Source organism: Ambystoma mexicanum, chromosome 3p (genome assembly GCF_040938575.1).
Source record: "Ambystoma mexicanum isolate Mex_15411 chromosome 3p, UKY_AmexF1_1, whole genome shotgun sequence".
NCBI classification, from domain to species: Eukaryota; Metazoa; Chordata; class Amphibia; order Caudata; family Ambystomatidae; genus Ambystoma; species Ambystoma mexicanum.
In genome coordinates this window covers 1,262,781,462-1,262,807,928 of record NC_090925.1, presented here as the reverse complement: position 1 = coordinate 1,262,807,928, position 26,467 = coordinate 1,262,781,462, and the positions used below count along the sequence as shown (strand labels likewise).

Sequence of the window (26,467 nt, the reverse complement as noted above, 5' to 3'; positions counted from 1 at the left end):
CAGGGTTTTAAACAGCTGTTGTTACGTTTATCTACTAGCTTGTTTCCCCTGGTTCCCACAATTCCAGGATGCTCAGGAAACGTGTTGCCTCAGACTTACTCTGGGATGTCGCGCTTGGATTATGAGCTCGCGTTTTGGGAATTTTCATTTCAGGGTCTCCACTATTACGCGCATGCCGTTTCTATCGGGGTGTCAGTCGAATCCGTATACCCAGGGCGTGGGGCCATCTATTTATACTGGGGGGATAGAGGCAAGCCACCAGATCTCCTACTCGCGTGTTCCCAACCAGGGCCAATCTCAGCAAATGGGAGTTGCGCCGCATTTTCCCGCTTGCAGGACAAAGCATTTCATATATTTGTTGTGACTGATTAAATATAATTGTTTGCATTTTAATTTTTCTTTTGCAAACAAACGTGCGTGTAAACGATGTCTTGAAATAGGGCGCAATAGTTTTGGGGTGCAACTGAAGTGTGCCAGTCCGTGCCCCTTGCAGGATGGGCAGCCACGTGCCAAATGGTGGAGTTAGACTGTTGGTGCGCTGTCAGGTGATGAGTTGGACGTTGAGTGCATCGTGCAGTGTTAGTGGAGGCTCGGAAACATCGGTCAGCATTGGAGAGTGGGGCACGTGCCTTTAGCGCTGTCATCAGTGTTGCATGGCACCCCTGTGAGGGGCCATGGTACGTTCCAGGGAGTTGTGTGGTCACATGGTTACCCATGTGACCAACCTAATAAAAGGTCCGAGCCGCTTCCGGCTCGGCAGTCACGAGTGAACCTGACTCCGCGTGGTGTGTTGTGTTGGTGCCTGGGGGGTGCCTCGCCACGTGTGCTGGGCCCAAGGTCGGGGCCCAGCTGGAGGACGGTGCCCCTGCCGGGCAACGCCGTCCGGACGGTGCCCCTGCCGGGCAACGCCGTCCCTGTGAGTCCCCCAACCATGTGAGGCGGGTTGGGGATGCGACCCCGGCCTGGGTGCCCCCAGAGCCGGGGCCGCGGTGGCCAGGTGGACCTGGCCACGTGTGTGGAGCTCCGGTGTCCCGGAGCGGGTGGGATGAGCCCCCACCCTTCGTCACGCGGCGTGATCGCCGCACTGCAGCGTGTGTCGTCGGGTGCTACCCGACCCGAGTGTGGGGCTGCCCGGTGGACCGGGACAGCCCCTAACAATGGCGACGAGGCGAGGGGCCCCGCGTGCCCCCAGGAGGTTTTGATGCGGGCCCATTTCCAACGGGGCCCGCGCAGGAGAAATGGCGTGGCTGGCCCAACACCAGATGGGCCCGCGGAAAAGGAGGAAAGCGTGCTGCCTGCCCGTCCCCTGAGGGAGACGGGTGAAGCCCGCGGCATCGGCCGAATGGGTGGCTGCGACCCTCCCCCACCTTGGTAGCGGACTCTGCCGCAGCGGGGGAGGGGTGAAACAGATGGTGGCGTCAGCCGCAACGAGGAGCGGCTCACATCGCCGCAGGAGGAGTGATGCAGGCCCTACTCCAACAGGGCCTGCAAAGGAACTGCTCCTCTCCCAACGGATGAGGAGGATGCTGCCTCCGCCGCCCGGAGAGGAGGAGGGTCCTCCCCGCGAGGGGAATGGGGCCCCCACAAAGAAACGCTCACGGCGGTGGGCCGCAGTGAGACTCCAGGCGGCTCCCCCGCAACCCCCCCCTTCCAGGAAGAATTGAGCGGCATCCGCCGCGGTGGTGAGGTGGGCTGTCCCTCCACCGCGACCTGGCCGCGACGCGGAGGAGGAAGATTGAAAGGAGGGGCCGCCGAACAGCTGAGGCGGCCCCGACAGAGGAGCGGCATCGGCCGCGGCACCGAGTTAGGGCATGGGCCGCTCAACAGCTGACGCGGCCCCCAACGTAAGGCGGGCCCATCATCAGCTGGGCCCGCAGGAAAAAAAAAAATGAACAATGGAGGCCCTGCCCATTCCCCGTCTGTGAGCCGTGCGGAGGAGGAGCGGCGAACATCGCTGCATCATTGTGCAGCGGGCCCAGTTTCAACTGGGCCCGCAAAGAAGCTGCCCGCCCCGTGTGGGGGCGAAATTGCGGTGTCGCCGCACCGTGAGGTGGGCTGTCTGCCCCCCCCAACAGAAGGAAAGCATGCGGCAGTGCCCCTCAAGAACATGGGCCTGCCGTGCAAAAAAAAAAAAAAAAAAGGGGAAATGAGAATGCAGGCCCAAAGACACACGGGCCTGCAAAAGTAACAATGGAGGGGGCGTCGCCCAATAAGTCTGGTGCTGCTGCCCCCGTGTGGAGGGAGATCTGCGGCATCGGATGCCATGAGGTGCCTGGCGGCCCTGGGCCGCAGCAAGGTGAGGCGGACCCGACTTCCACCGGGGCGCGATGGGAAGATGGATGCAAGCTGCCTGCCCAGGCCCCTGGAAGGAGGAACAGGGTTTTTCTGCCACCCTGCCACGATCTCCTCTCCAGGCTATGGACCTGACCGATGTGGCCCCTGGGCCTCCCCAGGTGCGGCTTTGCCGGTGTTTTGTGTGACCGTGTAGTAACTGTCCTAAATGAACTCTGGTGAGGGTGCGAGCTGGTTTCCGGCGACTCCATACTGAAGATGGACATCATGAGTGACATTCCCCGGAAGACTGTGAGCCGGCAGACATGGACTTGCTTAAAATGGTCCAGTTAGTGGGCAATGTTGTGTGGTGCGCACCTGTAGGCTCCGAGTGCTTTATGTGTTGCCAGTAGCCCTCACTGGTGCCGTTCAGGGACATGAGAGCCACTCACCCAGGTTAATAAAGGGTGTGTAAAGTAGTAGAGTGGCTCCAGTAGTAGTAGTGGTAGTCATGGTGGGATTTTGGAGTTTTTGCATTTTGTTATGAAAAAGGAGGAGTGTTGCATGGCACCCCTGTGAGGGGCCATGGTACGTTCCAGGGAGTTGTGTGGTCACATGGTTACCCATGTGACCAACCTAATAAAAGGTCCGAGCCGCTTCCGGCTCGGCAGTCACGAGTGAACCTGACTCCGCGTGGTGTGTTGTGTTGGTGCCTGGGGGGTGCCTCGCCACGTGTGCTGGGCCCAAGGTCGGGGCCCAGCTGGAGGACGGTGCCCCTGCCGGGCAACGCCGTCCCTGTGGGTCCCCCAACCATGTGAGGCGGGTTGGGGATGCGACCCCGGCCTGGGTGCCCCCAGAGCCGGGGCCGCGGTGGCCAGGTGGACCTGGCCACGTGTGTGGAGCTCCGGTGTCCCGGAGCGGGTGGGATGAGCCCCCACCCTTCGTCACGCGGCGTGATCGCCGCACTGCAGCGTGTGTCGTCGGGTGCTACCCGACCCGAGTGTGGGGCTGCCCGGTGGACCGGGACAGCCCCTAACAATCATCAGCACGTGGTCTACCATAGCATCTCAAATGCTGCAAATCAGCGTGCCTTCAAGTGTTAGATGGCGCGATGGGCAAACGATTACACATTCGATCTTCGAAACATTGGGTGCATCGCACTCGCCCACACGGCTCATTTTACCACCTGTTAGCCGTTATACGCGGCCAATAATACACGGAGGAGCCCGCGTCCATGTGTACCTTTCTTTATTCAAACATACAGCAACTGCCCCTTCCCATAACTCCCCACTTCCCCCCTCTACACATCACTTCCCGCGTGACGTATTCCCATGCCATGTCCTGCCCTTAAAGGGCCAGGACACGCAACACCACCAAAAGCCAGGATATCTAGCACACTGATTGTAAGTGCAGAAAATCGTAAATAAGGCGGGAACCAGGCGCAGTTTTTTCTTCTTCGTACATGGGATACAGGGCTGTGGAAGCGGAGCAGCTCTCTCGGCACTGACTGGGTGAGAGGCCGTCCCTCATATGCCCTTTGCTTCAAAGTCACCCCATACTGTATATAGGAGGAAGGCCCTCAATGCCCTGCTCCCCTCAGAGGCGCTCATTATTGTGGAAAGACACTCCATGCTGTTCATGGCAAACATGCCAAGTGCACTGCTGCTTCCAAAGGCACTCTATACTGTGCTTGGATGGATCAACTCGGGGCCCTTCCCCCTTCAGAAGTGCTCCATACTGTGCATAGGAGGCAGATACTGAGTGTTCCTCCCCTCTTCAGTAGCGCCCTCTACTGTTCATATAAGGCAGCACTTAAGTGTGTCTTTCCCTTCTGAGGCATTATATACTGTGCGTGGATGCAGAACATCAGTGCCCGCAACCTTCTGAGGTGTTCTATATTGTGCATAGGAGGCAGAACCTCAGTCCAGCTCCCTTCCATTTCATGCAACAACCGCATGTATTTTCTTTCCATTGCATGGCATCATTTGCCCTTGGACGTCAGCTTACATTCACAGTAATTTGGTAAAATTAGCCTATGCACACTGATATTAACGCTACATATGGTGATCCATTCTTGTATGAAATGTACATCATTTTACAGTGATATCATAACCCTATTTTTCTTAGTGAATTGAGGAACAATGTTATGTGATGCCACTTCCTGTTTTGTCAAGAGGTGAAAGGTCATGTGCCATCACTTTCTGTGATGTCATCAGAGGACGGGTCATGTGATGTCACTTCCGCTACCCCAGGCATTTTGGTGAAATGACGTCCCTGAACCACATGTCAGTCACTTAACTCCTTTCAAATTGATAATAATCCTAGTATTCTTGCTACCCTTTCTTCTTTGGGTTTCTCTGGCTCTGTTCAACAATTGTTTCAGTCCAACTTGTCTGAAGCCACCTTTTCAGGGACGTCATTTGGGGATCAGAAATGCGACCCCTGAGGTCTCCCTTGCTACCCAATTTCCTTTTAAAAAAAAAATAATTTCGCACGCGCGCGCGCGCATTCAAAGTGGATTTTAAGTGTGCTGTTGGGATGTGGGGCGTTGGAGGCAAGGTGCCTAAAATACTATTTAAGCTTTTTGTGAACGAGCAATACAAACTTGGAGGTGGAGAAGCTCCGTAGATCTATACAGTATAAGTGAGCTTGTAATCTGGATGTGTGCTGTGTGAAGAGCTGGAAGGCTAAAAAACAAAAACAAGGGAGTCTTTCGCACTCGTGGAAGCACCGTTTAAGCACCCGCTTCGCCACAAGCTACTCTGCTGCCCCAGACTCTGCCTGGATTCTACTGCAGATTTTGCTTTTGTTGTGAACTTCAGCAACCAAGGTGCCCTCTTGGCCCGCCTACTGCTCACGCGGCCAAAACATAGCAACTTCCACTATATTATGAGTACGCCCATGCACAGCGCGTGCGCACTAGTGGAAGCACCGTTTAAGCACCTGCTTCGCCACTTAGCCGAGAAGCCGCGAGGCGGCGAGAGCATTAGTGGCAATACCATCTGGCCTTATACGGCCAAACGCAAGTGCTAAGGTCAGTGATTCCTTTTTGGACCTCCATTCCCATTCACCCACAGGAGATGGCTTTCATTGCATACTCATTAAAAACTGATAATGCCTGCCATGTGACCGTCAGTTTTTAATGGCCCCGCAGCAATCGCACAGACATATCACTCTGCCATTACCATTACCCCTGTTTGCTCTACGCATATGTACAATAAAATTGGCTGCAAGAAACCAGCAATTTCTTCACAAGCGGTCATGGTTCTCAATGCCTCTACGAGGGCACCCCCACCGGACATGCCAAACATTCCCAGGACACCTAGCATGCATATGACTAAACCATCATGTAAACGGCCTGTGATTTCTTGTGAGCGGGAACACCCTCAACCATTATCGGATAATACAATCCTTGATTCGGTCAAGGGCCATGGCACACCCCCTTTATCAGGTTGCCATTCATCACCTATTTCATTTCCAGTACTGAGCCGAGATTCTACTGGAATTTCTATCTATGCCAGTCAATGTGAATCCCCAATCCCTATCATGGATAAGAGGGATTCTCATTCTTTGCAATCGATCACTCTCAACTCCACCTTGGCGGAGGCCCATTCTATGTTATACACTTTTGCACATCCAACTCCAAGAGCTCACAGACCGGTCTCTAATGTGGAACACATACACCGCATATCTATGTAACAACCTGCTCTAATAACAATTAATACTACAATTATGAGTTTAGTCAAATTGTTTGAGACCCTGGACGCAAGGTTAACTAGACAATCTAGCCAATTTGATGACTTAGTCAAATGACTAAATGACAACTGTCCAGCGCTAAAGGTCATCAAAGAACATGTCAAAACACATTCCAAAGAACTAGAAGACTCAGTAATAGCTGAGAGGACATGGGGGAGGTACTGCCGGCACCGTCTATCAGACCAGTCTGCCAACTAACAGCCATTGCAGGGATAATCCGGCCCATCGAGACACCCACTTACACAAGAGTCAAACCAACAGCCGACTACTCTTGGATTTCCTCTGTCTCACCGCCCCCAAATGCTGTCCCTACAGCCATGGGTGAAAGAGTTGTACCATCGGCCCAGGGGCCCTTGGAAGCGTGCTCTGCAAATTCCACGACTAAGCACATCAAGCCTTCAATTAAAGGGCCACGCACATTTCCAAAAAAATCCAAAAACATGGCTGGCACTAAGAAAGAGAAGAGCACCTTAAATGCCTTTTTTCAGGTACTTGGTAACACCACTAAATCCAAAATTCAAAATGTTGTGCCAAGTCCAAAGGTCCAACAAAATGCAATTGCACCAATTGCAAACTGTGCCGATTTACACCCTCAAACCACCAGCCCTCTAAGGAGAACTGACTCATTTACACCTGTCACTTCCCATTCTCCTCTTAATGACCTAATCCATATTATAGAACAAAAAGAGTACAGGGGAAAAACATCAGTCCCAACCAAACCTGCCAAAGAATCTGTTATGTTTTCTGATGTGGACTCGACACCGTCCTCTTCGGAAGGTGTACAAAACCAAGCAGTTCTGGCAGAACTGAAACAGATGGTTGATACATACTTAGCTGCACGATTGCTTCCCCAAACAAATCAGCAGAAGGGAGTTTGCACACAAATCACAAAAGATGACTGCACACGCCCGTCGATGACTGCGCACCCAGTGATGAATGAGCAGGCCATTGTAGACCCAGTGGAAGTACCATCCTTGATGGAAAATAAGCAATCCTCACATATACTTCAGCAGTCAATGAGGAGAGCTCAGGACAAACCTCTCAGTCATAATCAAGAAACACATTCACATACAATGAACACACTACATCACACAGATCAACAACCAATGAGATGGGATTCTCGCAAGACTCTCACGCAATCTTTATCAAAACCATCAGACCCACTGAATTAATTCTATCATACTCTGATCCTGAAATTCAGTTAAGGTGGTTTTCCAAAATATGATCTCAATAGGCGCAGCATATTGAATATCTTTAGTGATGTGGTGACACTCGAGGACTTCTCGTCAAGAGCCAATGATCAAATCGAATTCATATCTGAAGAAACGCGGTCCATAGTGAGACTATGGATCGCATCTGGGGTGGTTCTGAATACAATCTGGCAATCAAAGATGCAGTTATTTGAATTGGGATTTTTGCTTGTACAAGACCCATCTCAGCTGGTAGATAGATCACAATGTGACAATCAAAGGCCTAATATATATTTGGGGTCACAGGAACCAATCAGTAGTGGTACAAGGGGCCCTGTCTATTCCTCTAATTAACCACTAAGTGAGCAGGTAAAACTGCCCCTGAAAATTGCGAGTTGGAATACTCGAGGGCACTTCCATCTCCAACTCTCAATCAAACAATTGCCTTGCACTCATCATATCATAGCATTACAGGAAACTTGGCTGGTCACCCCTCCTGTTTGGGATGGCTATGACTGTGTCCTATTTCCTGCAATACCAAGCAAGGGTCAAGCTTCCTCAGGCCTTCTAGTGGGTGTCAACAAGAGAATGGGTCTAACCATCTCCCCATGGGCCTCCGAAAGTGCCTATATTCAGTTGGTAAAGATATCCACCAAAGACCATACATTAGCCTTCGTCAATCTATACAGGAATATAGCAGGCATCTCTGATGAAGCCTTCTATGGCGGCTTAGCCAGAATCCTTGAACTAATATATATGAATGACCAGATCACTAACACTATGATAATGGGTGATATAAATCTGGAGTGTTGGAATAGGGACTGTGCAACAAAAGAAGTGTCCAGATGGATCTCATTTATGAAAGCTTGCAACTTTTATGTGGTGAATGGATCCGTGAAAGGAGACATTCCAGCCCAACATACCTGGCACAGGGGCATCTTTACCAGTATAATCGACTATATCTATGTCGAGGCGCTTCTATTTCAAAATGTGGTTAAAATGATTGTCCAATGACCATGAACAAAGCGATCATAGGATATTGTCCAGATACAGAGGCCCCTGATCAATCAAAAGCTAATCATTAATTCCTCCAGGAATAGATTACGGTGGAACGCAGTGACATTGGCTGCCTACCATAGTTCACTAGAAAGCAACAACTCGACCACTCACCCAGCACAATATACTGATCTGCTATACCCCTTTGTCAATACTATCACAATTCAGTCTAAAAATAGTATTAGACATAAGCATTCATTTGACCCAGATCAAACTCAAACGTGCTGAATACAGACGTATAAAAAGGGAAATTCTAGACACAAACTCACAGACTTGTTGGCAAGATCTTAAAACTGCCAAATGCCAATACAAAAATTGGCCATGCAGTAGAAAATCTTTAATGTTCCAACAAGACAGCGGAATGATGGAACGCGCCATGACAAAAAAACTCGGCTGAAATGTGGAAACTATTATTCAATCATTCCCATAACACACAAGCAGACACCCAAATTAATGGCATGCAGGAACACCAATGGGTAAAACATTTTTCTGATTTATATGCTGATAAATGCTTTGGCAACTCAAATTATCTACAAAAGTCAGTAGGACCATGGAGCGTCAACTATTCAACTGCAATCCTCCGAGAGTTCATAATGAAAGCTAGCTCCTCGAGAGCAGCAGGTCCAGTCGGCCTAAATAATGTGATGTTCAAGGCAAACCCACACGAATGGGCATTGATCTTGGATAGGATATATCGCCAAGTTTTAATATCATGTATGGTTCAATTATCGTGGAAGACCTCTATCATAATTCCAATCTTTAAAAACGGCGATCATAGTCTTCCCCAAAATTATTGCCCAATAGCATTATTGGATGCTCCAGGAAAAATCTTCACAAAATTGCTACGAGACTTTAATGCCTGGACACTGAAACATCAGCTGCATGATCCTAAACAGACAGGATTTGTCGCCGGCATGGGCACTGATATCAATCTACTCTGCCTCAATGCCATCAAAGCACAATGACAATCGACAAAACAGCCAGTCTTTTTTGCTTTCGTAGATCTTCATGCAGCTTTCGACTATCTCCCATGTCATTTTCATGGCGAAATTAGCCCAAGATCAATGCCCTTCGACACTATGCAATATAATTTATGCCTTACATTCTAATACATCTGTCAAAATAAGATTGACTCTCGATGGTGTTTTATCAGAACCCATTTGCACGGCTAGAGGACTTAAGCAGGGGTGCCTGCTAGTATCCGCAATATTTAACTACTTTATCTATGATGCCTCGGTAATCTTTCACAAAGTAATATCAGACTCACCCAAGTTTAATGATTGTCAGATAAAAACACCAATGTATGCGGATGATCTTGTGTTGATCTCAAAAACCCAGATGGGCTTGCAGAACCAACTATCAGCCTTTGAAATTTACACAACACAAAACAAACTCAAAGTTAACACCACCAAAACCCAAGTAGTAATGTATTTGCCAAAAAGACTTGGGAACAAAACATTTGTCTGGTCCATCAACCATATTCCTGTGTCAGTGGTTTCTCAGTAGACATACTTAGGTGTAACCTTTGAAGGAAACACACACGCCAAATCAGCCACTGCCATCTCGCAAGCAAAAATGATCATGTACAAATATGGTAAAATTTCAATTAAACCGGCGTGGCATTTCTGGAACATGAAGGTGGTCCTAACTCTATTATTTGGTCTCGAAACCTTACCAGTTAACTTGTCTTTTGAATTTGATAAATGGGAGGACAAATTTTGGAGACAGAGCTTGCATCTACCTCAATGCACCCCTGCAGCTTGGCCGATATTCGAGTTGGGATTGGTGTCCCTCCAAGCACTCTATCACTGGCGCATTACTGCACTGTTTAGGAAATGTTTAGTGTCCACAGAGTCATTGGTTATTTTAAAAACTCTAACCCCTTACATATTTTCTGCAAAACATACTTTTGTGACCGCTTGGACACAGAAAGTTTATCAAATATTCGCTAATGCGCAAGTTTCCATTGAACTGGTGCTTACCAACCCTGACAAGGCAAACGCCAAGATATATGAGACAGACTGGATTAGTTCAAGAGAATTGTGTCTCCAGTACAGAGATGGTGACTTATATAGGTTCCCCCCAAAAACAGTCTGTACTCTAACACCATATTTGGTGAGAACATCAACACCAAAATATCACGAAGGCACATTACACCTACGATTTAATCTATGGATCACTAAAGATTTACAAGCTAAGCATAAACAGCTCTCTTCACAACTTAACTTTTGTCATTTTTGTCTGAAACATGATATATCTAAAACTTTATTTAATTTGATCACAGAGTGTGATGCATTGATAGATCTTAGAGTGATTCATTTTTCAAGGCATTGCAAATTATTAGGGCAATTGGAAGTCGACCAATGCTGGTCGGCTATTTTGAGTTCCATATATATGCCTAGACAAATCGCAAAAATCAACTTTCTTCTAAGTTTGAATCTAGCCACGTTGGTGGACAATTGAAGCCTATTATCAGGAATTTATGAATTGCAAATGTATTATTTTTAAATGAAAATGAGTGTAGTATGGAACTCTTCTGCTTTTTCTTTTGTTTTCTTCTTTCACTGTTGAGTTATACAATTTTGTATATCTGTAACACATTGTTATTATGCTATTTTCATGTATAAATTTTGAAAGGTTGATTTAATTCAGCTGAATCAATTTTTAAAAAAAAAAAAATCTTTGTTTTGCTTTTGTTTTTACAAAGAGAAGCTCCTGGGCTGTGACCAGTGTCATGTGGCTCTTTGTTTCTAGAGTGGCTGGAATTCTTGTTCAGGCTTCTTAAAAAACAGGGGTTTGCACAAGTGTAACGTTGAGCAGCGATTAAATAAGAAAAAATAGGAATAACAAATAATTTGCCTTTCTGGAATTCTATACAATAATTGCTAGACTCATTAAAGGTTTATTTCAGGCAAACTTCAGGGGGTGAGTCACTGATTTAGTCTGTTCCTAAACACCTCAAATTCACAATGCCGGCAAAAACCTTCAAAAAGCATTTAGAGTAGAATATGCATGCATTTAAGATTTTTTGCCTGATTCACAGAGCGTTTTCCTAGGGATTATGCCATTATCACACGCTTCTGTGAATCAGGCCCTTTGTAACTTGCTTTTCGCAAGTTCCAGTTCTATCATGTATTTTTCTGCCGTTGTCTCTGTAACGATCATCACAAGACATTCCATCTCGTTTTCCTCGGTCACTTGACAAAATCCTTGTGCTAAAAGCTTGTGTAAAGTGTAGAAATGTTTGATCATAGCACATAAAATGGATCTTGATTTCTTTGTGCCACAATTAATGCTTTGGTGTCATGTGTCTCCTATCTCCATGGCATGCTGTTCAGGATTTTGTTAGCGTGTAGGAGGTAACGAGTGCCTAGAGTACGGGATGCCGTGTGAGTGCACTGCTTTCCCTGCGCTACTCTAAATTCTTTAATACACGGTTATGAACCCTCGCGATGGTATGTATTTTGCCAACCTCTGAAGCCTGAAAAGTAGATCGACGCAGGCTTGACATGCGGCCAACTTTGCACCAGACCTGCAGATAAACTGGCCTGCTGTTAAATCTAAGATAATAGTTTAATGGTATCCACTACAGAGTGTAATTTGCTTTCTGACTTTGAGAACCTTCAGACATATAATTGCTCATTTTGCTATAGCCGGTAAACTAGCTATAGGCGGTAAAATAGCTCAGGGGGTTGCTGCTGCGAAGTGTGTGTGATCTGCAGGTTCAAATCCAGGCAAGGCCAACGCAGCCTTTCATCCTTCTGAGGTTGATAAATGAGTACCAACACAGGCTGGGTGATATTGTATGTATATTTGTTCTATATAGATCGCTTATGCATAAATGCTACATAATAACACATTAGCATTTGGCCTTGGATGTCTGCTTGCATTCACAGTAATTTGGTAATATGGGCCTATACACACTGATATCAACGATACGTATGGTGATCCATTCTTGTATGAAATGTATATCACATTACAGTGATATTGTAGCCGTATTTTTCATAGTGTACTTAGGAACAATGCTACGTGATGCCACTTCCTGTTTTGTCAAGGGGTGAAAGGTCATGTTCCATCACTTCCCATGATGTCACTTTGGGGTGAGTCAAATAACATCACTGCATGCGATGTCATCAAAGGTCAACGGTCGTGTGATGTCCCTTCCGCTACCCCTGGCATTTTGGTGAACTGCCGTCCCTGCACCTTTTCTGTTTCTTGGGCTGTAAAGTGGTCTTCTTCCTCCCCTTTACAGTGTGCTGTCAGGGATCGGTTCTCCCTTTATACTACGCCACTCTTCTTTTGTTGCTTCCTTTGGGCATTCCTGTCATTTTTATGCAGATGACAAAGAGATCTAGGTTGCCTTTACTGCATTTTCTGACTCACTTAACTCTTGCAGCCCAACTCCTGGCTGTCCAATCTCGGGTTCTAACATCTCAATGCTTCTAAATCTGAGGTTTTCTTTTTTTATTGCATCAAGTATTCCCCCCCCCCTGCACATTCATCCTCCTCGTCTTCCTTTCTCGCTCTGCTCCCAATCTTGGTGTCATTTTCGAGCCCTCACTTTCATTTAAGTATTTCTAATATCTCTCGTTCTTGTTGCCATCAGCTTCATTATATTCGTAAAGCATGTTCTTTGCTTTGCTTTCATCCCACTAAACTACTTACCTGTGCTCGTGTCTTCTCCCACCTTGCCTTTTGTTATGCTCTGCCAATTGGTCTTCTTGCTTAACTGACCTCTCTCCGTATAATCATTAATTCAGCTATTCACACTTTATTTTGTCTCCCTCCATTACTCAATCTCCACATCACTTCCTTCTCCCGTCTTACTTTTGAATCTCGCCTCTGGTTTCATTTTGTTTCCATTTTTTTCTAAAGCATTCATGGCCTGGCCCCCCTCCATTTTCCCTCTTTACAGTCTTTCCATTTGCATCCTCGCACTACATGTTGCCAAACCCATACTCATCTTATAGCTCCAGAACCTCCCTGCGCTGCGTCCTGCTTTCACGTTTCCTCTCGATTTATCCTCCATTTGTGCATCTTTGCACGTTATGTTCCCAGACCCAACTCTCTAATAGTCCAGAATCTCCCTGCGCTGCGTCCTGCTTTCACGTTTCCTCTCGATTTATCCTGTATTTGTGCATCTTTGCACGTTATGTTCCCAAACCCAATCCTCTTATAGCTCCAGAACCTCCCTGCGCTGCGTCCTGCTTTCACGTTTCCTCTCGATTTATCCTCTATTTGTGCATCTTTGCTCTTTATGTTCCCAAACCCAATCCTCTTATAGCTCCAGAACCTCCCTGCGCTGCGTCCTGCTTTCACGTTTCCTCTCGATTTATCCTCTATTTGTGCATCTTTGCTCTTTATGTTCCCAAACCCAATCCTCTTATAGCTCCAGAACCTCCCGGCGCTGCGTTCTGCTTTCACGTTTCCTCTCGATTTATCCTGTCTTTGTGCATCTTTGCACGTTATGTTCCCAAACCCAATCCTCTTATAGCTCCAGAACCTTGCTTTCACTCTTCCCCATTACTCGCCGCCAAGCACTGGATGTCTTTGCTCTTCTCCTACTGTAGCTTCTTCTGCTCTCACCTTAAAGCTCCTCTGTTGTCCTCTCTTGCTCAGACCCATGTATCGCATGACCATCTTTGTAATCTTCTAATTGTACTGTTATCTTTATGCACAGAGCTTTGGCAAAAGCCCTATACAAATAAGATAATGCCTTGGTGTGAAAGGGCACGAATTGCTAGAAATACCTAGTTGAAAAAAATAGTTGCGCGAGTTACCCAGTCCGCTACAAAAAGAGATATGTGCCTACTTTTATGGACACTGATGTACATTTTGTAGTAGGGATCTCCACCCACCTGGCATCCTCAACATCAGCTGACTGTTCAGGCAGCAGCTAGCTTAACAACTAATTGAGGAAGCACTGCTCATGCTGCAGAGGCAGAGGGATGCACACATGGTCTATGTTCTTACTAGCTGTGACAAACAGTGTCCAGACCTGCCGCATGGCAGCAGTTTCATTGATCACAATAGGAAAGCCCGAGAACTTACAGTGTGAGATATAGCACATGCATTTTCTTCATGTGACGACTTACTAGTTAGTCGTGGAATGAAGGCTCAGTTTTAGCCATGTGATCAGTTGTCTTCCTATAAGCAAGGGCTGGATCGGTCGTCTCTTCTGGAGGATACCGTCTTTTCCTATAAGTAAGGGCTGGATTGGTCGTCTCTTCCAGAGGATGGCGTCCTTTCCTATAAGCAAGGGCGAGAGCGGGCCACTTCTACTTGCGATGCATTGTCTATCAATACACGAAGGCTGGAGTTCATGTCTTGTTTTACCCTTCAACTGTTTGATTAAGATGGAGAGCATACTCCCCCCAATAACATCCACCATCCCATCACTGTAAAGTTTTCAGACTTTATTTAATGTCTAATGTAAAGATTAAGAGGAATCCATATTAAGAATTTCATTAAAACAAAAGAAATTACATGTGTGAGAGGGGCTTATATGGTGCAGGCCTCAAGCCCACCCTCTGCAGTTTCACAGTCATTGAAGGGGATAGCGTGTATATCCCCAGACAGGGGGACATTACAGCCCCAGAAAGAAAAGTAACATCACAGGCCTTTAACATCAGAACAATGCCCCGGTATAATGCTTTGTATAGCAGAGATGTACCTCGGGGTTGTTCCATGGACAGCAGCATAATCCCTCAGCATTAGGTCTTAGATAGCAAAATGGTGCCTTATTCTCCTGCATTGGAAAGCAGCTGTATCCCCTTGGGTCTTATTTGTAAGAAGCAGTATCTCTTACATTGCACACAGTTTACAGACAGCAGCAATAAACCTTGGGTCACATAGAAGCCACATACTTTGGCCCTCACAGTCTTGGATTTTGGCGCTCCAGGGTATCACTCAGGTAACACAAGCACAAGTCGGAGGCAGCCAAGCTATCGCTCAAGTCACACACATCTGAAAGGATAAATTGTAGAGCAAAATAAAAGAGAAACCTTCTCCATTCGTAGGTGAATCTTGAACTCATTGATCCCTGCAGGTTTCAAGGCGAGCACCATTTCATCCAAGACGAGGGCACTAAACACCACTACCAGGAAAAGCCTCAGCACTGTGAGACCAAGACAGCAGTCATTTGATGCAGTACAAAAAGTTCGAACATAATATACTCTGCAATACGCTCTAACTAGATATAGACCCGAGGCAAGTATTCCAAATATCCTTCCCTGCACTCTGAAAAAGAAGTCTGGTACACTTGTGACTCAAGAACATTACTTGGAAAACACAACCATTCTCTAAAGGACAGATGCACACGCACATCATTTTTTTTATATGTTACCCAGTATCGTTGTGTGGCAGAGCAACACTGGAGTTAATACAGTGGGGTAGTTAATAAAACACCAGTTCCCCGTTCTCGAGAAACCAAGTAACTGAAGTAGTGCCCTCGATTTCCACAACTGAGCTTGGCTCATGAATATATCGAGGGTGTGAGGTCCAGAGGTAATTTCACCTGCTTAGAAAATTGAGAGAAATCCCAGATATGTAAGGGCAGGATAGAGTCAATCTCACGTTACGCATAAAAGCCAGGCGTGTGTAAGACGTCGCTGGGCCGAACTTGCCTTTCAGAGCCACCAGCATTCTGGAAACCGGCCCTTTCCAGTTTTTTCACCAAGGCCCACAGGGGCTCCAGGCAGCTGTGAACATCTTTTCTACTAAGATTTGAGAGTTTCTGGGTGAAAAGACACCTTTGACAAACAAAAAGAGGTTTCTAGCATTTAAGGTGTGCAAGACATTCCCTCCTCATTATATGGTACACATCGAGAGGTCCACGCCTTTCCCTGTGTGCTGAACATGCTACTGGTGGGACATGAAGTGACTGTGCCCAAGCCCACTCCCAAAATGTAAACAATGGTCCTGCCACACTCCCACTGCCTTCCTGCACAAAAGGCAAGGCCATATCATCACATAGACCGCTGGGAGTGATGAGGCGGGATTGATTAGGGCCCCATTAAAAAACAATCAAACAATGTAATATGTAGACTAAATATTGCATATGCTTGCCTCCGGTGTATGTACTGTATGAAGCAAACCAAAAAGAGGAAATAACCAAGGAGGCAAATACTTCACCATTTGAGGACTACTGCAATTGCTTAGGGAAATATTCACTAATTGGTATACATTTGGAGGGTTCGTTTGCTTCCTGACTCAGCATACATGATAAGTGGTACTTTAAATTTGTTTTTCTGTGCCTCTGATGAAAGGGCCAATGGAACACATTTGACAATACAATGCATGATGGCGTTTGGGGACATAAACATTAGAGGGAAACATGTCTGCAAAACTCTTTAATAGAAGAATATTCTATTCAACCCTGCAGTGAATCATTCATCTATTATTTTGCTTAATCTTCTTTCATATACACATTTATTGTATCATATGATCCACTGCATGAATAAGAAAACTAATCAGAATTTGAGTTTCAAAATCTGGAAGAAAAAAATTCTTGATTCTGGGAAAGGTTACGAAATGGGAACATAGATTTTGAAATTTAAGCAAAACCTCTTTGCATGGGTGTGCGTTCCGCTCCAGTAATTTGTCATTTCATAATTGTTTTTAATGGTCACCATCTGAATCACCAACAACCAATCATTGATGCCAAGACTTGTGGTCATCACTGTGAGACAAGATGTCTGCTATTCCTATCGGGATTTGATTTTTGGGTAGCTGTAACAGAGGAGAGTTTGGAACGAATTTTACTTTCCACAAATCTTATGAAAGGCGCATCTAAGTAAGTTAACAAGTGATGTTTTACAGCAATTTTAACTTTCTCAAAACCACATTGTTGAAGAAAGCAGAGCTATCAGCACTCAAAAGGATTTCAAATGTGGGTGAGGGAGAGAAAAAAAACCGGATACATTGTGAGAAAAGGGATAGTGAGAATGCCAACCGCTGAAGGGAAACCGAAAGTCAAGACATGAAGTGAGCAAGACAGATGAATAGCATCTAACAGACGCGGCTTGAGAGATAGTGAGAACCACTAGGCAGAATAAAAGCTCAAGAGAGCAAAAGAAAACTATGCAAGAGAGAAAGTATTCCGGAAACAGAGCATCCTAGCTGTGGCCTTCCCGACTTTGGGTCCTGGGATTGGCAACTGATGGTGAAGAGCCCATGCTGCTCTGACACAAGTGTGATATTTAAGACATATTCATTCCAATCCAGACCTCAATTTCTGGAGCACTTTCAAAAGAAATTCATATTTGTGCTTACAAATGATTGTGTCAGAAGGAAATGCTTAAGTTCATGTGCAAGAGTGAGACATTTGAGTTTCGGCAGTGAGGTACTAGGGCTCACTGTTCGAGGCTGAAATGGTGGGACTCAAAGCGTATGGGTGAGAAGTGCAGATTCGCTGTGCAATGCTGAGGTGCTTAAGTTACCTGTTTGAAGGCATAGCACGGCCCCTGAAGGGAGACCGAGACACCCGGCCTCCCGATAAGCAGGAGAGATATTTGGAGTGCCAGTATGCAAGGATAAAACCTTAAGACTCCCAGTGCGAGGCACTTGGTCTGCTTGTGACAATTGGACATCTTCGAGACACACTATAAAACCTTGTGAGAATGCGAAAAAACAGAGCTCCCTATGCGCGAGGCACTTAGGATACTAAAGATTGTGTGTAATGAAACTCATGCTCTCGTGCAGGGTTGCATTGGTAGGGGGGCTGGTCTCTTATAATGGGAGTCAATCTAGAAAGAGGTTTAGGTCTTTTATGATTTCATATACGATACTTATATTTCTAAACGTTTTTAGCAGCAAGAAAAACAAATTAATTGTAATAGGCGAATTTATACGGTTGATCAAAATGAGTGCTATACCAAGAAAACTAATTCATGTCGTCCCAGTTTGCAGCCGAGATGCAGGACGGTGTGAGATTATAACATTTGTGTCTGATGGTGTGTGACAATTGGGCTTCAATTTAAGAGTGAGACATTTGAACTCTGAGCAAGTGTGAGTGTGGCAATAAGGGTGCGGTGCTAGAGCATTGTGTAAGGATAGGACTCTTGGGGAAACCCAGCAGGGTAGAATGTGCAGGCTGCTTATAACGATGTCTTAGCTTAGTTTCATTCTTAATGTGGTGAACATTGAAGAAAAAACAGAAAAGGGCATTCCACGCCTTTCTCCATTCTAATGGATTCCACCGCAAAGCAAGAACCCTGTGCAGGCACTCCGAACAAGAGTTTTCACCTGGAGAAGTCTAATGTCCCTCTGCAAGGATAAGTATTTTTCAGCCCTGCAGAGTGCAGGCCACAGAAAATCAATGGTGTAATGATGGCCTCCATTACAGATCTCTACCAGACCTTCCCGCTCTGCATGCATTGAACCCTCAGAATTTGGGGTGAACGGTATCCCTTCCATTTCCCCACAACCAGGGGAAATCCAGCCAGCCCCCACATTCAGGGATGGCATCATTCACATTTTTGCTGCAATTGGGAGTGGGTGAGAGTTCAAGAATTAGGATAAAAAAGGGGGCATAGGTAGGTGGTACAAGGGCAGTCAGAAGGGCTTGCACCCCCCCGCCCCAAACCAAATGCTGCAAATATATTAAGTGAAATGTCCTATGAGGGGAAATGTCATAGATATGGGTGTAACAGCCTGGCCTTGCAGATGTGGTAGTGGCACAATCTTTCATCCTGGAGATTGAGTCCATCAGACTCTCTATAAGGATAACTACTCAAGCTTGCCCTGTGAGGCCTAGATGTTTGAATTCACTTTGTGACATGCTTTCACCCCAGTATGAAGGCAACAAAAGGACTGCATGTGAGCGAGAGAGGGTCAGCCGCCCGTTTGGCCCTGAGAAGGGGGAAGGGGATGGCGAAGCCTCCTTGTTAGAGTGGAGCACTTAGGCTCACAGTGAAAGGAATATAAGTTCTAGCTCTCTTTTAGAAGCAGATGCATTTGCTCTCCCTATGTTCTGATGAAAGGAATGGGGAATTTACCTACCGTTGCCAGCACCTGTAATATGCCGGTAATTCTGGCATATCAGGCATCGGTAACGGTATGTCCGGTTGCCAGTATCAGCCAGAATTTCCAGGGGGATACCAGCAAACGTATAATGACGATCCGTGTGTGAGTGAAACACTCAAGCTTCAGGGGATATCTGCTCTCCAAGTAAGGATGAGACCCTGATGTTTCCGTAAGTGAGCGTATGCTATTCAGGGTACCCTGTGCAAGAATCTGATGCTTGCCCTCTTCACCCGCTTTAAAAGTATAATAATTGGGCTTCTTTGGGGAGGATACGTTGAGGTTCTCTGATTCGAGAGCAAAACATTCTGGCTTCCATGTGTAGAGAGACTTATAATTAAGCAATAGGCCCCGGGGCCCTTAGTTACAGGTCAGAGCGAAGCAAGGGCCTTAACGAAGACCCTGGGGCATTACCTGAACTGGTAATGCCCCGCCCCCCCCCCCCTGCGCGGGGCCTATTGCTATTATTGCTATTAGTACCCCGGCCCATAAGAGTGTTTTGGAACAGAAAAAAAAATGTCAAAAACATTGCCGCCTGGCAAGGGAAAATCTAGTCCCTTCTCTCCTTTCCATGGTGGCCATTTTCTTTGTTTATATTTTCCCTATTTTTTGAATGGCTGCCAGGGAAAGGAAGAAGGGACCTTATCCCTTTCCATGGCAGCCATTCCAAAAAAATAGGGAAAATGTAAACAAAGAAAATGGATGCCATGGAAAGGAAGAAGGGACTACGTGTAGACCCTTCTTCCTTTCCATGACAGCCTGTCAGAGATCGGGAGCAGATGTGCTGGGGACAGAAGTGTTCCCAGTGCGTCCTACTCCCGAAATGGACTAAAAAGAAGGTAAGTGGGGTTGGGAGGGCAGGGAGGGGATTGTCTAGATGGGGTGGGGGTGCAGAGGGGAGGGAAAACACTTACCTCAATCCCCACCAGGGGAATAGGGTAGCCTCCAGCCGTGTGATGGCTCGAAGCAGGGATTACCCTGTTCCGCGCCTCCTCGTTGGCTGAGTGGCTGCCACACACACCCCCCCTCCACCAGGGATAGGCATGAACGTAATGGGGATGCGACCGGGAAGGGATTCCCGGTCGCATAATGCCCAGGCGAGAGACAATGAGATTGCATGTTACAATCTCATTGTCCCTCACCGGGTACTAATTAAGTGTAGAATGGCCTGTATGCTTATGTGAGACCGAGGCATTGCAGGCCACTGTGACAGTCAGCCATAGAGGCTCCCTTTGTCAGGGTGCACTGTTTGACTGTTTGTGTCTAAGGGTGAGATGACTAGTACTTCCGGTATCAGGTAATAAAATCGTGGCAAAAATGTTGCAGGTAAAAAATAAAAAAAAATAAAAATATTGCAGGAAAAATGCAGTGGTTTGACCCGGTAAAGTTGTACCCCATTATACCATTTAATGGGAGCAGGTGTTGCAGGGGAGTCCCCCGCTCCCCTTAAATGGTATAATGGGTCCAGGGGTAGCGGGGGTGTCCCCCGCATGCTTTACATGATTGTGGCAGCAAAACCACAGCATTTTTGCCACAATATTTTTTATACACGGCCATTTTTGCTGCGATTTTAAGACATGGAACCGTGCTTCCTGTATAAGAGTGAGACTTGCTGCGCAAGGACGAGGCATTGGGTTTGCAGGCAGGGTAACAAGCTGGGGCTCAGTGAACAAAGGATGGGAAATACTGGCTACCTGTGTTTGGGTGAAATGTTCACAGTCAGGATTCCTGTGCGAGGGTGACATGCTAGTCCTTGAGAACAAACTGCTCAGTCTCCTGGACACTCAAGCTCACTGTGTAATGTCAACATATTTGAGTTTCTTGTGTTAAAGCCTGCGATTCTCGGGAACAGTGTGAGGGCGAGACAATGGCCATCCCTTTCTGTGTAGATGTTCCACAAACTAAATGTAAATGGGGAGATCACACAATCTCCCTGGGCCTCATAGTCAATTACAGCACACTGTGGCAACGTAGTGCAGATGTGAGCTGTTGAGAACACACCACCACACAGGAAATACGAGATCATTCGTGCACACAATGACCTTACAACAACTACTTAAGCTTGTCAATCATAGTGCAAAACAGGTCGACACAGCCTTGTACACTTGTTCAATCACGGATCTCAGCTTGGGGATCAAAGACCAGTACAGAGAATCCCTGGGTCTCATTTTACATGGGGAATAGAGAATCGCAGATAACGTACTGTATAGAAGCAGTGGTACATAATATAACCACATACAGGGCATGCATTCTAATCCTGCCAATTGACTTGGCAGCGCAGAGACTAATGCAGCTCAGAGCTGAAACATCACATCGCAGTATACAGGTAACAGTAGGCTGACAATGTCGTGTACTGAGCTGTGTGCATAGATGTTACACTGTAGATCCTAATTGAGAGCTCACAAAGCATCACCCAGAAATTCTTAGTCTCCTTACCAGAAATAGCAGACCATTCCAAAGAGATCAGTGAGGAGTCAGTCTCTCGTCTAACATTAACACAGCTCAAAATCCTCCTCGCTCCCCAAATTCCTGCATGATCTAGGAGCACGCCAACCTTTTCAACCAGTTCCCAAAACCAACAAAGGAACCAGTAACGATTCAGGAGCCACACTATACAGAGTACTGCAGCTGGAAGGATTCAGACACATCTTGATACCCAGAATAATTGGTCTAGGGACGGCCTCACATCCTTATTTCCTCTCTTGCAAGAAAAGGGAGAGGCACCAGAGACCAGCTCTTCCCCCTTTTGCCTTTAGGGGCAAAGGTAAAAATGTGTTCTCATTTAGGTGAACTGGCACGGGATGGAGGGGCGGTGAAGACCAACCCCATCACTCACAAAAGTACACAGAGGGCAGTCATACATTTGTTAGGAACTATGTAGACCAAGCGGTAGCAAATTCTTCACCCACCATTGTGGTGGTCCACGCATCAGGGGAACATAAATCCTCAAACACAAAAAACAGATAGCCAGGGAAAGGGGGGGGCGGAAAGATCACCTACAGATGTCCAGTCAGGATGGGCATATTGCCACATGATCGTGCACACCAGGGCCTAGGCATTCACAGAGTGTCCGGGGTCATCAGTGTCTGTGCTAATGCCACTGAAAGAGGTCAAGCTCTGTCTTTTGCTGGATGAATCAGGCCTTCTCCTCCTCCACCAGGAAGTTGTATTTGCCAAAGTCCTTGTCATTGGGTCCTAGTAGCATGTCTCTCCGGGCTTTAGCCAGCTTCTGCTTTAGTACTTCACGGCGGTCCAGCCACTCTAACAGCTCTTTCTCACCATGGGCAAAGCGACAGTTCTCTCCATCGGGGCAGGACTTTGTTGCCTTGTACCTGCATAGTAAGAAATGGATTACAGTGATTAAATATAGGCTATGCTACGTCATTATATCCAACACTGGATCACCACCTCTGTACGTAGCCTATCTAACATGCTCGCTGTCACAAAGCTAGCACGCTGAACACTCACTTCTCACAGACTTTGAATTCACCCATGGGGAAGCGTTGAGACCAGCAGATGGCGTCGCTCTCAGAGGTCACAACCTTCTCCTTGTGCTTCTCTGACTGGATGTGCTGCTGCCATTGGCGCTCACTGTTGCTGTTCTTTCCACAGAAGCGGCAGTGAAACCCTGTCTAATCAAGAAAGTTGAGAAAAAAAAAGAAATACAGCCATCATTTACCATGTGGTTCCATTTCCGACACAAAAGGAAAAGCCAAACACGTGCTAATGACTGCCTCAAAATGAAGATGCTGCGCCGAGGAAAAGGCCCAGACAGACATTCCAATGGCTAACGAGAGTGGGAAATGGGGAGCCTGGTGGTTGCCAAGGCCACTGCCAGTCTGTCCGTGCCCGCTGGCATCTCCAATCCAGACCTTGTCCTCTATATCAATTCTTTAAAGATGGCAGTGTAAGCTAAATATGAGGACTAGAACAAGAAGTACACGTTATTCCTGCAATAACCTTGCACTTACCCCTTTATCGAGTCTCGAAACTCGGGAGATTGTGGACATGTATGTTAGTTGCTGGATCATCTCTTTGAAGTGCAGAAATGGCAAACAGATTACATAATGTAGCCTGGCAAAAATGTGGGTCAACGTTTGAGCTCAGATGTAATGTATAGGGAGTACAAAACGCATAAATTGGCCACAGGCACATGATGAAATGGCAGAGGGGTCACCTTACCTATAAAGGCAAACACATGCCTGCCAGAAACATGTGCAACGCCACTCTCCCAGGAGCAACTTACTATGTACATCACCACCCAGCAGCAAGCACCAGGTACCTTTGCTGCTGCTTCAAAGGTGGAGGAACCCTGAACTTAGGTCTCATCAAACCCAGTCAAAGAGATCCTGCAAACTCTCAAAAGTGGCAGAAGCCTGTGTCCAAACCAAGCTGGTTGTTGAAGTTTATCGCTCTTTTGGGGACGGGATGTTATCCAGTCTTTTCCTCTTTCCATGCTGCTCCCTGGCATCCCTGAACGTGCCAAGGCAAACGTGTCTGCGGAATGGTATTTGGAGGTTGTGCCGAGATATTCTATGGAGACTAATACACTTACTGGGAAATGTTGAGTCTGCAAGCTCTTGCATTTTAATGCATACTATATAGAATGCATGATCATTTCTTCATTAAAAAATAATTCTAATTAAAACAAAAAGAGAAAAAGGGCAGTGGAGATCGAATGGGGCGATAGAGGGATGAGAGAGCAAAGAAGAAAACAAGGTAGGGGGGAAATGTGAAAAAAGGAAGGCGACAATGGAAGAAACAATAGTGAAGAATAAAGGGGGAATGAGACCGATGCAGGGAAAGCAACATAATGAAGCAGGAAAGGTTAGGAAAGGGGTGGTAAAAGGTTGGAAAGAAGCAAACCATAAGATATATACAGAGGAAGGTAGAAGACACCGTAAGAGGTCTAGCAAAAGGGAACATTACTACCTCTATGGTGATTCGGAACGTCTTAGCAGGTTTACACTAAGCATTAGTACAGGAGCCACAGGCTTCCCATTTACAGGTCGGACATCCTGCTGTCCTAGCATAGGTAGCCCAGCTCACATTTCCCAATTGATGTGTAAGAAAGCTCTGAACCTATAGGAGGAGCAATAAGGTCAAAGCCTCTTACTGCTCCCTAAACAGTGCTATTCTCACTGGATCACTTTATTGTGTATGCGAGATGTTCAGTGCACGATGCAGCTTGTACAACCACTTGACAATACCGGCACTAGCTAGAAGCTTCGAAGTAGACTCTTGTTCTTCCTGTGACTTTCCTGCAGTGTTTCCCTCCCCTTATCCTTTTCCTTCCAGATTTGGCCAGACCCCACCTAGAGCCATGATGCATGTTCACAGTTTTGCTAATTCTACAAGCACCACTACCCCACACCCCTCCATCCAAGGATCCCTTGAAGAACAGGTGAAGACAGCTGGAAGTGTGTAGCAGAGCACAGAACAAGTTGTTTCAGATTGTGCTTCGATTTGCTGCAGGGTGGGGGGCAACTCGGCTGTGGGCCCCCCGCCAGATTGTTTTTCCCTATCATAATACTGAATGAGCATGTAGCATTCTGCATAGGTTGTACTGGAAATGAAAAATAACCCTCGTGGGATAGCCTTATTTGACCTAATGGACCTGGAGCATGTGGCTCCAGGGCTCGAAGAGCCAGTGACAGTATGGCTAGGAGTACGTCACTCCCATGAAGAGTTGCTATGTGTACCTTGTCCAGAAAGGAATTGTTTTCCAGATCTTGTTACGACATTACAGAAAGAATGGAATTGGGGGACTGCTTGTAGCGTGCTTCACACATCCTTTTATGTGGATTTTCCCTAGCAAAGGACTACAATCTCATATTTGGACACAATTCCTGTTATGGGCAGGAAAGGGTCAGAATGCTAGCACATTAACTTGCACATAGGGAAGAGCTATATTATTTTTGAGGAGTCAGCAATGGCTTCTTGTCAAAAGTTCTAAACAGCATCGGTGGATAGAGGCGCTTAACATTTTGCTTTTTGTGGACTAGTTTACCTACCCCTTTTCCCAAGCGGAGTCCTGAACCATGGTGTGGGATCAACAGTCCTAAATTGGGAATTTCTTCAAGACACCCTCATTATATTTGCATTTTCACCTGCTAGTCAGTCCATTTTTCCCCTGATGAATCAGAGTCGCAAATGTACCCTGCTTTGCCATGTGTGAGTATTCTCTCACAACTGTTTGGTGGCAGATTACCTAGTTCTCGACAATGGAAAAGTGGCACTTAAAAGTGGTTCTAATAAACAATAAAATCAAGTAGTGTGGTCAGACCCAGTTTTCTGACATGTGGGTGAAAAAAATAAAACACATGACAACATGCAGATGTTGCTCCAAACCGGACCTCTGTTGACAGGTAGGCAAAGAAACCCGTTGTGCACAAACACAATGGATGACCCCGGTGCAGCTCTATATGGGCATTTCCTAACTTGCTGGGTCAGCTCAGAATCGGCCCAGATAATACTAGTCTGAAATGGTGTCTAAGGTATTGACTTTGCTCTGGTAACATTTCAAATAGACAGACTAATTCAAAAGAACCACCATATCCGACACATGGTTTGCCAGCATTTATTATGTTTACTAAGCTTATGCCATCTAGTTGTAGGTTTTTGAAAATTTGGTGGTGGGTAACTAGATTTGATAAAAACTAGATTCCTGAGCGTTGGGACAAGTGATTGTAACCAACTAAAGGTTTTACAAACAGCTCTCTTTCGCAAGGGATCATGTACAAGTTCCCACCAGAAGAAAGCATTTACTGCCTGGCCAGGTGAAGAGAAGCCCAGAATAGACATTCAGAAGCAGTGACAAAAACGCTTGCAATGTTCTAAAATGATTTAAAATGTCACCTGGCCCAACTGCACCCACTTTAAGACTTCCTGTCTATACGTACTTTGAGCTTCTTATCTTTCTTCTTATATCTCCGAACATTATACAAGGCCTTAATTCTCTGCAGCAAATAGAACTCTCCTCTCACATTTATTGGACCAAACCAGGAAATTCCCCTGACTCACACAGTCTATGGTGCAACTAACAAAGCCTTCCAGTTGCCCCTAATACGCTTCTTGTGTACATTGCTTAGTTGGGGCACGGCTATACAAGAAAAGGGGGAACTATTATGAACATCTAATGAAGGCGTCTATGGGATTTCGAACGCTAATGC

At 46.3% G+C, this 26,467-nt stretch overlaps 1 protein-coding gene across 3 annotated transcripts in view; it reads right to left on the bottom strand.

Annotated features, from left to right (window-relative positions):
• Positions 1–14,674: 14,674 nt before the first annotated feature.
• Positions 14,675–26,467, bottom strand: part of ZC3H7B (zinc finger CCCH-type containing 7B) — a 1,285,355-nt gene continuing 1,273,562 nt past the window's right edge. For all 3 annotated transcript variants that reach the window (XM_069652753.1, XM_069652751.1, XM_069652754.1), the window contains exons 24-25: positions 22,764–22,927; positions 14,675–22,627 (exon numbers count right to left, since the gene is read on the bottom strand). In XM_069652753.1, the coding sequence (XP_069508854.1) occupies positions 22,432–22,627; positions 22,764–22,927 (360 nt within the window). In that variant the 3' untranslated portion in view covers positions 14,675–22,431. The remainder of the gene's footprint in view (positions 22,628–22,763; positions 22,928–26,467) is intronic.